At 56.2% G+C, this 11923-nt stretch overlaps 1 protein-coding gene across 1 annotated transcript in view; it reads left to right on the top strand.

Annotated features, from left to right (window-relative positions):
- Positions 1 to 11923, top strand: part of LOC116737744 (coiled-coil domain-containing protein 33-like) — a 73368-nt gene continuing 61445 nt past the window's right edge. The window contains exons 1-2 of the mRNA XM_032593503.1: positions 1 to 394; positions 1281 to 1645. Of these exons, the coding sequence (XP_032449394.1) occupies positions 85 to 394; positions 1281 to 1645 (675 nt within the window). The 5' untranslated portion in view covers positions 1 to 84. The remainder of the gene's footprint in view (positions 395 to 1280; positions 1646 to 11923) is intronic.

The following is an 11923-nucleotide window of genomic DNA, read 5'->3' as shown; positions in this document are numbered from 1 at the left end:
TACAGGCTTTCATACGGGGCCCAGGCTGGGGCTGTGGGAGTGAGGGGGCAGTGCTCAGCTTGGGGATTAGTCCCTGGCAAGACCATGGCCTTCAGGGGGCCTGAACCCTGGGTTCCTGCATCCCTGCAATACCAGAGGCTGAAGGCCGAGGAGAAGGAGCTGGATCTGGAGTTCGAAGTCTTGAGCGTGGGGTTTAATGAGGAGGGCAGATATGCCCTGCGGCTTACAGCTGAGAACCCCCTGCAGGCCGGCTCTGGGGCTGGGGTACTGTTGCAGGTAAATGATGGGGACCCCCTCCCTACCTGCTCTGCTGTCACCGATGTCATTAAGCAGCAGGATCCTGGCCAGAACCTCGCCCTTACCGGGAACAAGTTTGTCTTTACTTTGCCCAAAGGTATGAAGTAAGGGTAGTGGCTGGGGGGAGAGAAGGACCCTGTAACTCCTGCCTCAGCCCCTATCAGGGACCCCAGGGAGCCTCAGGGAAACTGGGAGGGGCAGGGTCAGAACTCTAGACTGGATCCCAAAGCTCAGCCTGTGTGATCTTGGGCAAATGCTGGCCCTCAGTGAGCCCTTGACTCCTTCCGTGTGACATGGGGACACTGATGTTGAACACAGGGTTTTGGGTGAGGAAGAAATGAAAGGACACATGAGGAGTGGCTTTGTAAATTTACAAGAGCTGAGTGCACAGCAGGTTTGGGCACAATCCTGCCAGATGTCATACTGAGTAACGTTAAATCCCAGTGCCCTGAGTCCCCAGGCTGAGCACCACTGGACTGTGGGCATGGGGGTGCACAGGGAGGTGGAGACCCGGTCTGGCCTTCAGGAAGCTTCCAGACTAGGTGGAGAGGCAGGAATCTCAAGCAGAGAATAGTTAAGTGATCTGGAAGGAGAAGATCCACACCTAGACTGTGAGGCCATCTAGGCAGGCTACCTAGAGGAGGAGAGATGTGAGGGAATGCGGAAACCAAGTCCGAGGCCTTCAGGTGGCCAAAGATCAAGGACAGGTTGCACTGTTCCCTCCACGTGGCCTTATACAGGACCATGTACCCGAGTAAGAGCCGTCCCATCCCCACATCGGTAAAGTGAGGGGCCCTAGAGGTGTCAACCGCAGGGAAATCTTAGCCAAGCCTCTTAGCTTCCAGCCAAAGGGCAGTCCCCCCAGGTTTCCTGAGGGCCCTGCCAGTCATCTCCACCCCCCGGGGAGGCAGGGAGACCCCAGACACCGTCCCTGAGCCCATGTGTCCCCCACCCCACACCCCCCACTTTACCCCGCCCGCCAGGGTTCTGCAAGAACGACTGGCAGCACGACGCGCAGCTGCGCGTCGAGGCGCTGCGACTGGGCGGGGCCTCGGGACACCCCGCCCAGCGAGTGGGCGAGGCCATCTTCCCGGTCTTCCCGCGCCCGGACCAGCCCCGCATGAACCTGTGGGCGCGGGAGCACGAGGACCTGTACCGCTACTGCGGCAGCCTGGCCCTGCTGCGCGCCAGCGCAGACCCCACGGCCCGCCACTGCGGGGGCCTGACCTACAGCGTGGCCTTCCGCGAGCACCGGGCCCCTCAGCCTCCAGCCCCAAACTGCCCTCCAGGGGCCGGCCAGCCAGGACCCGTGTCATCACGCCCAGAGCCCCAGCTGCCCAGGCTGCAGGTGGGTGTTCCCTGGGACCCCGCTCAGCTTCTGGCATCACTGCTTCCCCAGTGAGAAGACCCAGAGCCTCTGATAAGCCTGGATGTCCCCAAATCCCGAACTGAGCAACAGAACTTCCCAGGGTGGCCTCATTCAGTTCTGGGGAACGTGCAGTCTGAGAATGGAGGCAGGTCACCCCCGTCTGAAGGGGATGACAGAAAAATAGAGCAAAGCCCACACAGAGCAGGGACACCACGGGGTGGGATGTCTTTTGCCCAGTGGGTAAGTGTCCCCGAGACCCTTCATTCCGCAAACTCAATCTCACGCGTTGTCACCAGGTTTTGAGAGATGCCCGAAGTGACCAGGAGACAGAAGTCTGTGTGTGTCCCCCTTCAAGCCCCTCCAGCTCCCACCACGGCCAGGAGGGACTCAGCCCTGAACCAGGATTCTGGCAGCCTCGGACCCAAGTAAGAGAGTCTGCTGGTCCTTGTACAAGCTGAAGGAGGGTTTCCCAGTATGGTCGTGTTTGGCAGCCGGGCAGTGTGTCTGGTGGGCCTCGAAGCCAGTGTAGGTGGAAGCTGGCAGCCCATATCATGGGTGGAGAAACTGAGGATCATCCCCGAGGATGCTTGAGTCCATTTAATACCAACAACATTTCCTGGGGAACTTAGTGTACAGTCGTGCACGGAATCCAAAGCTAGGTCAGTCCCGGAGCTCATGGTGCCACCCAGCTTAAAGACGGTGGGCACAGTGTGGGCATCATGCAGTCCTGGAAGCCATGTGCTGGAAGGGGCACTCTGGTGAGGGAGTGTGCAGGCCAGATTTTGGAGCCTCACAAAGGCTCCTCAGAAGAGATGTTATTGGAGATGAGTCTCTCGTTTATTTGTTCATCACTCACTTACCCATCCATTCAACCATCAAACGTTGGTTAGGCGCTGACCCTGTCAGACCCTGCGCTAGGTGGGTGAGATTTCAGGATGTCAATTCTGGGCTTTGGGGAAGGTACTCCAGGCGGAGAGACTAGAATAAGCTGCCTGAGGAGAAGGAAAGGCTTTCAGTGGCAACAGGAGACTGAGCTAAGCCTGGAGCTGAAGGTGGCTGGGTTTTCCTGCAGCCCCTCTCCCGGGCAGTGCATCGGCCTGGGGCTTTAGCAGAGCCCAGGTGGTGGGCTGATCAGGCCCGGGGAGGGCTGCTGGGCCAGGGAAAGTGGAGGGAATCAGGGTGCGATGGCAGAAGAGCTAGGTGGCTATTCAATTCGGAAGGCAAAGGGGGAGACCGTTGGTGCGGGGGAAAGATACAATGTGACCTGCTGGCATGTGCCAGGAAGATTGAAAGGAACCCAGGGGCCAGTTTCTCTTGCCAGGTCTCAGCCTGTTATGTGGACCACTTTGGCCCCTGTTCAGCCATTCATTCACCAGTCTATTAACAAATGCTTTTGACCGCCTATTGTATGCCCAGGGCTGTGTGCCGGGGAGGCTGAGGATGCCCTGGGCGCTTGTGAGGGAGTTGGAGCTCCCCCGGTTTCTCGGTGACATTCCGCTCTCTCAGGCTGCAAGCAAGCTCCCTGACTTTGGGGCCCTGGCCCCTCTGTCCTAGTTTGTCACAGGACTGCATACACACACAAGAGCCTCAGAACTCAGGGAGAAGCAGTCCCCTGCTCTCTGTGACCGCTGAGAGGCCGGGCCTTGCAGGCAGCTTGCAGGCTGCAGCCCTGAATGCATGTGATGGGGCGGCTGCTGCAGGGAAGGGGGGCCTCGGGGTGGCTGAGCCATCCTCGGCAGCTCTAATTTCTGTTATTTAATGCCATCATCTCCCTGCCATTCTCCCTCTTAAAGTGTCAGATGTCTGCTTCTACCAAGACAAGAAAATGGCTTTCAAGGGAGAGGAAAATAGCTTCCCTCCTGGGGGGTCAGCAATCACAACCCTGACGACAGGGTCAGGAAACTGGTAGGGAACAGATAATGCAGCGAGCACCTTTCTGGAACCGGGACTTAGAGGCTCCACACTGGGGCTGGGGCTGCACGCCTGTGGCCAGCTCCCTGGGGAAGTGCATGTGGCCTAGAGCCACGGGGACCCTCGAAACCATCCTCCCTCCCCTCTGTGCAGATGGAGAAAATGGAGCCCTAGAGGGAAGGACTTCACCCAGCTCTCCTTGGCTGTCAACTGAGGAGGAGGAGAAAGACATCTGAAAGTGGGGGTAGGGTGAGATGGTGAGAAGAGACCATGATCCAGAAGGTTGAAGAAAGGAGACTGCATTCATTGCATGCAGTTCAGGGCCAGGAATGGATTTCTGGGCTTCGGACGCAAAGGGGTAGACTCAAGGTCACCTCCTCCAGGAGGCCTGTTCTGCATGGATTTTGTTCCTTCCAGACTATCTTCAGTCCTGTATGCCTCAGGCATGTGAACCAATGAATCTATTCCATTTACAACTGTATTGTGAGCTCGTAAGTTGTTCAATTTGTGTATCAGGGTTTTTCTCTTTTTAATGTTTATTCATTGTTTTGAGAGACGGAGAGTGCAAGCAGGGGAGGGGCAGAGAAAGAGAGAGAGAGAGAGAGAGAATATCCCAAGCAGGCTCCGCACTGCCAGTGCAGAGCCTGATGCCAGACTCGAACTCATGCATGACTTGAGCCGAAATCAAGAGTCGATGCTTAACCAACTGAGCCACCCAGGCGTCCTGTGTGTCAGTTTTTAGACCAGAACTGATCATGTTCGTGGGACTCAAGTGTAGCGTCGTGGGCAGAGGGCAAGGGGGTTAGGAATGCAATGATAATGACTAGGCAGCAGGAGACAGGCCTCTGAGTGAGCTTCAGTGACTGACTTTGACTCTGACCCATTGTGTTCCACAGCCATGGCCCACAGGATACATAGCCCTAAAATGACACACCAGTGCTGGTCACAGCATGTCCCGAATCCCAGAGACTCCACGGGAACAATCAATCCCCCCACAGTAACATTACGCCGACAACGAACACCTTCCCTTCTCCAAGTCTCAGGTTGCCTCCTGTGTGTGTGTGCTGGGGGGTGGAGGTTGATGGTGATGAAGGGCAGATCCCCCATGGATGTTTCCAGCAGGTACAGTCAGACTCCAGGATGGAGATCACTCCGTCGGCCCCTGACCCACGGATGGGGGACTGGGGTGCACAGGCAGAGGCTACAGAGGGAAGTTTCCCGTGCGTGGGAGGGAGCCAGCTCCAGGTTTCCTGCCACCAGCTGCATGGGTGTTTAGTGGCTTCCTTTCTGGGCAGGGCTCCACCAGACCCATCCTGTCCCCTGACGTTACCTCCTTATCTTCTTGGCAGGTTTAAGGCCACATGGCTGTGCTACCCCAACACCCCCCAGCTCTCCTTCCCCCAGAGTAAGAGGGAGTTTATCTGACTAGAATGAGGGTGGCCCATCCAGTGCTGGGCAGAAAACATCCCTGGGGTGAGGGGAGCAGCAAGGTGCAGGCCACAGTCTGGCTGCTGGGCTGGCTGGGGTGACTCTGGCTCCATTCTTCCCTGGGGGGGTTGGAGGGCAAGGGGAGGACAACACAGCCTGGAGCCTGGAGCCACAGAGTTCTCAGGGGCCACATTCCTTCCGGCACCTCACTGGACCTCTCTGAGAGATCCTGAAGGTTTCAGGACGAATTCCCACAGGCAGAGCTGTTTAAGAGCAAAACCTTGGGCTGGAAATTCCCAGTGATAAAATTTCTGGAAACATGAACTTGAAAATTCCTTGCTTGTAGCTGTGGGAGCCATCGTGGGGGCTCCCTCACTCTCTGAGCGAGCGATTAAGCGAGCATCCTCCCACTGGAGCGGGAGCTGGGGGAGGGGAGGGTGTCGGGGCTCCCTCCCCCACTCCAGCCCGGCATTTACCTCTTCCAAACAATCGCAGTTTTGTTTCATGGAAACGATTCCGTTCCCCAGGAGCCTTTTAAATGACGCTTTCAAGGGTCTTTTTTTCTTATTCTTTCCATTTAAAACACCTTTTTTTTTTCTTTTTGCCCCGGAGGGAGAAAAAAAAGAAGAAAAAGCTAATAAAGCAATCACCAAATGCTGAGCACCTGGCTCTAAGCCTGTGGCTTCTGATTGTGGCTTTGGCACCGACAGGCTGGGGGCTTTCATTAACAAGAAGTGGAGAGGAACGGAGCTGGCGGTGGCTGGTCCGGGGCATCCCCTCTGCCCTCTGCCCCTAAACTTCTGGCTCCATCTCTCTCCCTTTGTTCCCTGCCTCCCGGTCCCTCTCCCCCATACCTTTCCCTTGTTCCCCACCCCCATCCCCTCCGGTCCCATTCCGGCCAGCCGGAGCTCTGGCCCTGTGCACCGGGCCTTCCGCTTACTGCCTCCGGCCCGGTGCACTCCACGTCTTCCCTCTCCTCCCCTTTCACTCTTTTAAATTCATTGTGCCTTTTATTGCTCGCTATTGCATTCGCTGTTTCTATTGCCCTGGAGACTGGAATGGTTCAAGCGGAGAAAGGCACACAATGTGGATTTCATTAACTTTACTGCCTGTTTCATCTTAGGGTGGGGGTGGGGAGCTGGCCCGGCTGGGGGAGCTGGGCACCTCTATGCTCACACGCCTTCACCACGGTGCCACACTTTTGGTGTCCCTGCCAGCTTGCCTCATCTAGAGAAGCCTCCCCTTCTGCCACTCCCTCCCACTCTCCTGTTGGAGGAGGATGCCCATGGCCCATTTCACAGGTGGGGAAACAGAGGCTCCAGAAGGCAGTGCTTGGGATGCTACTAAGAGGTGGGAGGTGGGAAAGGTGAGAACAGGTTAGACCCTGCCTGCTGGCCCCCTCCCAGGCTACTGTCCCCTAGTCCTTCAGAAGAGGGACTATACTGTCGCCCCTCCTCCTCCCTTCCTGAGCTCCAGCAAATACAGATGATTGGAACAGGTCAGCGCCTCCTTGCAAATGAGGCAGTTTTATGGGCTTTAGAAAAACACTCCGATTGTTCCCTCAATTACCCTGAGCAGATTGAATATATTAATCTCTCTCTTAACTCGAGTGAGACTTGGCGGCTGCCCCTCCCCCAGCCACCAGCACCCCTCTGGCAGCACGGCTGGAGTGACTCCCAGCCCCTGGCCTTCTTGGCCCTAAGCAGGTCAGCCTGGGTCCAGGCAGCACACTTTTGCTGCCTGTGCGCGCGCGTACACACACACACACACACACACACACACGCACAGCGGACAGCTGCTTTACATTTCTCTATCAATTTTCATTGATTTCCTCCTTGGCCGCTATTTGGAAGAGCCTTTTCCTCAAGTAAACTTGATCATGGGGATAGTGGGGGTGGGGGGTGGGGGGTGGGAGGGAGACTGCAGGCAGCTCCCCCTTCTGCTCCTGTGACAACAGCCTCCAGCTTAAACACACTCTGCCTCAGGCAGCTGAGCCCCCGTTAAAAGCTACCTGAGGTTTCCCTTTGTAGCTCGATTTTCTTTTATTTCAGAGGAACAAAGGCACTGTCAAGGCGTTCCAGGAGAGCGCTGTCACCCACGCAGGGAGGGATGCAGACCCATCACGGTGATGGAGGGCTGAGGTTGGCAGGAGAGTCAGGGCTGGCCCGTGCTGGCCCAGAGACAAGGACATGACCAGCCCCCTCAGGAAGAGAAAGGCCGTCAACTAAATGTACCAAATTGCCCTGCAGGCCACCTGATGTCCCCTCTTCCTCTTCAGTAGCACTGAAAGATTTTCTCTCTCAGGGACCTCTGAAAGAGACCTCAGAGGTCCCTGGACATAGCAGATAAGAACCTGAACATGCATAAGTTGGGGGGTCTCATATTTATGTCCTTGCCAAGCCTGTCCCTCAGTCCTGCCCTGCCTGATTTCCAGGTCACCTCTATATGCCTTTGAGGTGCTATCAGGATCAGTATCTGGAGCTCGGCAGGATGGGGTATACAATAGGTTTGGGATTCAGGCAGCTTACAATGAGAGGCAGGTATACTGGGGTCAGATGGACCTGGGTTCAGATCAGTATCTAGCATTTATTTAGTAGCTATGTGGCCTTGTGCAGATTACATAACTTCCCTCAGCCTCCATTTCCACATCTGTGAAATGGAGGAGAGCAATCCTTGTGTCCTCGACTGCTGGAAAGACACATGAACTAGCTTACGGTTGCCTCTGCCCTGCAGGAGGCGTTGAATAAATGCTTGCTGTTCTAGTAATGAGTTAAGATGTCTGTATTGGGCAAAACTGATAGGTCTGGGCCTCAGTTTCTGCATCTAGAAAATAGGGTTGCTTCCTTTTGCCTAGCCGGCCTCCCAGGGGAGGGGTGATGGGAACTTGTGAGCCCCACCCTCTGCGACCCCCAGGTTTTGGAGTGGAGAAGGCTGGCCCAGCCTGGGTGCTAGTCGAGGAAGAAGCTCCATTAGCAGATTGTTGTAACTGAGCGTGCCAGATGGCCCTGCTGCCCTTCCCCCCCATCTCCACCTTCCCCCACTCCAGCCAGGGGCTACTGCTGACTCACACCTTCTGGAGTCTGTGTGAGTGAGTGTGAGTGTGTGTGTGTGTGTGTGTGTGTGTGTGTGTGTGTGTGTGTGAGAGAGAGAGAGAGAGAGAGAGAGGGAGGGAGGGAGAGATGTGTCTGGTGAAGGGGATATGGAGCGGAAGGGGGGTGCCTGCTTCTGATGTCCTTCCAGCCAGCCCAGGGGAGGGAACCATGGTGGCCTTCTCATCTCCAGAAGTTACCTTCACAGTGAAAGAAGGAGGGGGGAGGGGCAGGAGGATCCAGTCATGTGGCGTTTTATGGTTGTCTTCCTTTCTTCTCCTTCACTTATACCCCTGGAAGGTGGATGTGCCCCCAGCAGACACTCCTGAGCACAGCCACCCTCCTGGGTGTGCGGGTACGCACAGAGCCACCACATCTCATCCTGGACAGGCAGGGACCCTCCCCATCACAAAGAGAGATTCACACCAACTCACTGATAGACACACGTGGGTCACACACCCTCCCACACGCAGATCTGTACCTCCTTGGGACCCTCCTGGCTTTATCTCTCTGTACAGAACACCCCCCACCCCTGCCCCAGTGCAGCCTCTACCAGAGGAGAAAGAGACTTGGGGACATGGCATGTGTGATGTATGAGGTGAAATTAAAACCCCATGCGAAGCCAATCTGTAAGAACTGATCTTTAATAAAACAGTGGATGGGGGAGGGCGGCAGGGAAGGAACACTGATGGGCATCCAGCCCTGACCTGGGCCTGTCGGGAGTCAACTGAGACATCCCAGCCTGGGCTTGGGCTGGTTCTGCAGAGGTCCTGGGCTCAGGAGCAGCTGAGGCTAACAGGGCCCCACCCCCCTCCCCCAAGAGATGGAGAATGAATGAGGATATCCCTCCTCCACCTGGATCTGGCCACCTGGATAGGGCCAATGGCCCAACCTCCCTGAGCCCAGGGTGTTCATCGGTCCATCCATCCATCCATCTGTCTGGCCATCCATTCCCCCAGCAGTAAACAAAGTCGCTGTATCCCCCAACCTTTGGGGAGCTGTCAGGCTGGGTGGGGAGAGGCAGTAGGAGGAGTTGGAGGACAGTGACTCTCCAAGCTGTCTGCGAGGGCTGCTGGGACCTGGGGAGGAAGTGATGGGCATGACCGGGTGGTCATCAAGGATTCGGTCTGCCATAGGAAAACCAGTTCTGGCAGGAGGCAGAAGACCCTATTTCTCAGTTGCACGAGAGCTGTGTGTGTGTAGCTTGGAGCAAAACACTTGACTTAACTGGGCCTCAAGTTCCTCATCTGTACGATGGGCAGAGCAGTGCCTACTGATGGCAAGGTTGTGAGGTCAGGTGAGGAGGGGGGTGGGAAATTGCTTGGTTCGTTAAAACCCACCTCACAGATGTCAGGGGAACATCTGATCCCTGCCTCAAAGAAGGGGTGGGATTCCGGGAGAGATTGAGGATCGTGGTTTTCAAGTGGAGAGGACAGTGTGAGCAAAGGTGTGGAAGCAGGAGTGTGGAGGTGTGTGCGTGGGAACAGCAAGAGGGGAGAAGGGATGAAGTGGGGAGAGCATGTTCATGGGATGGGGAGTTGCAGGGGTGCCAAGGGAATGGAGGGCAGGTACTGGCTCCATGCGCCCCAAACCCTCTGCCATCACCTGTTTTCCCAGGCCTCTCTGAGCCAGGCTTGCAAAGCTGGAACCTGCGAAGCCCACTGAAGCATCAAATGGGTCTTGGGAGGTGGGAAGGTAGCGTTCATAATGTCCATTTTCTGGAGCAGGAAACTGAGCCCCTAGTGGAGGTGGATGGCTTGCCTGAGTCTTCCCATGGAGTCAGTAGCAAAGCCAGGCTGGAACCCAGGGGCCCGCCAAGTCTTTTGTCGTTTCAGGTATAGCAACCAGCACAGAGGTGGGAGTGACTTATGGCACTCTGTCGCAGGGAGACCCGTATTTTGGTGAGCTTTCTACATGGTGTGGCGGGATCAAGGGGCAGCAGTTTGGGGGAACAGTTTTCTTCCCGGCAAGCCAGATCACTGAGGCTTAAGGTGACCCCAACAACGAGTGCTCACTGTGCTGGGTGATTGGGGAGAGGGACTAGGAATGGGGCTGGGGCTGTCAATGGCTCAGAGGCTCCAGGCAACCCCCCTAGCCCACTGGAGTTGGTGGATGACACAGAAAACAGTGTTGCATAAATAGTCTCAGGACAGAACCCAGCCCTTTCCCAACCTGAGGGGTGAGAGAAAGTTACAGCCAAGAAGGTGCAGTGGATAAACATGGACCTTGGACTCGGATCCCTGCTCTGCCCCATACCGGCTGTTCCTGATCAGGTCACTTCTCTGACTCTTTGTTTTCTCTTCTGTGAAATGGCTGGGGGCGGGGGGAAAGGGGGGGGGGGGTGATGGTTACTTTGCAGCATGATTGTGAGGATTAAATCATATGCTAGGGGCGCCTGGGTGGCGCAGTCGGTTAAGCGTCCGACTTCAGCCAGGTCACGATCTCGCGGTCCGTGAGTTCGAGCCCCGCGTCGGGCTCTGGGCTGATGGCTCAGAGCCTGGAGCCTGTTTCCGATTCTGTGTCTCCCTCTCTCTCTGCCCCTCCCCCGTTCATGCTCTGTCTCTCTCTGTCCCAAAAATAAATAAACGTTGAAAAAAAATAAATAAATAAATCATATGCTAGCCTGACTACAATTCGGGAGCCCTTCCTGGAGGAAAGGAGATTCCAAAGACTTCCAGAACAGAGACAGACTGGAAGGCACCAGGGATCCAGGCTTGGAGGCAGGGGCGGGACACACATCCGCAGGCCTTCTGCTGCTGCGGGGAGGTGCCTGATTCTTCCGCACAAGTAATGTGTGTTAAATCCTGCTTCTGTTCCAGGCCTGGCCTCTCAGAGCTCTTGGGGAGATAAGAGACCACAGCGAGGCCACTGTGGTCCTTGGATGTCAGAGAGGAAGCCACTGGGTCTACTCTGGGGGAAGGGGGAAAGACTTCTACCTTAAATCCCTGCTCTGCCATGGTCCTGCACTGGGACTTAATCCCTCTGTGCCTCCTTTCTTCCTTTGTAAAACGGGGGATGACAGTGCCCCCCAACACACACAAGATTGTTGACTTGAATATGCAATGAATTTAAAGAAGATATTAAATACAGAACATTAGCTATTATGATCCTTGTGCTGGGTGAATGGCAGCTTGCCGGATAGACAGGTTGGAGGGCTACACTCCAGGGGGAGGGAACGTTTAGGCAAAGGCCCAGAAGCTTGAGAGAGCACAGTTTCTTTTGGGAACTTGGGGGAATAAAAGGTGGGGAGCGTGGGGTCAGGTGAGGGGCCGGCCATGGGGGCACACCCAGGAGAGAGAGGGCGGAGTCTGCCCCCACCTCTCACCCAGCAGGAAGCCTGCCCTTGAGTCACTGCTGGGCTGGGAGGCGGTGGGGGCCACGTGGAGCTGAGGCCCTCGGGTGGGCATGGGGGAGGGGGGGTGGGGAAATATTATTTTAATCTTCCTCTTAAAGCATAATTGCTTTTTGTCGGCGGGTGTTCCGGGAGCCGCCTCCCCGAGAGATTGCTTTGCAGGCTCCTGTCCGCCAGGAGCCAGGCAGGGCTGGGCCAGCTCCGTGCTGCATTAATACTCCGCAAATGCGATTTCATGGCCTCAAATGAGATTAGGGCCAGAGGCTGTGCTCTCTGGTGGAGATGGTGGGCGGTGTGGGCGAGGGACCCGCGCTGAGTAGGGAATCTGAGAGGGAGGGAATCAGGGATCCCAAGCCCGCTGGCCCTGAATAAGCAGTTTCCTGTAACTGGAGCTCCCCCGACCTGCTGGCTCATCCCAGCTGCAGAACAGGCCCTGAGGCCCTGTCTGGTGGCGGGGGTGGTGGGTGGCGGCTGGGG

This window comes from Lynx canadensis, chromosome B3, assembly GCF_007474595.2.
Source record: "Lynx canadensis isolate LIC74 chromosome B3, mLynCan4.pri.v2, whole genome shotgun sequence".
Taxonomy (NCBI): Eukaryota; Metazoa; Chordata; class Mammalia; order Carnivora; family Felidae; genus Lynx; species Lynx canadensis.
The sequence above is the reverse complement of the archived record's forward strand: the minus strand, read 5'-3'. Positions and strand labels throughout refer to the sequence as shown.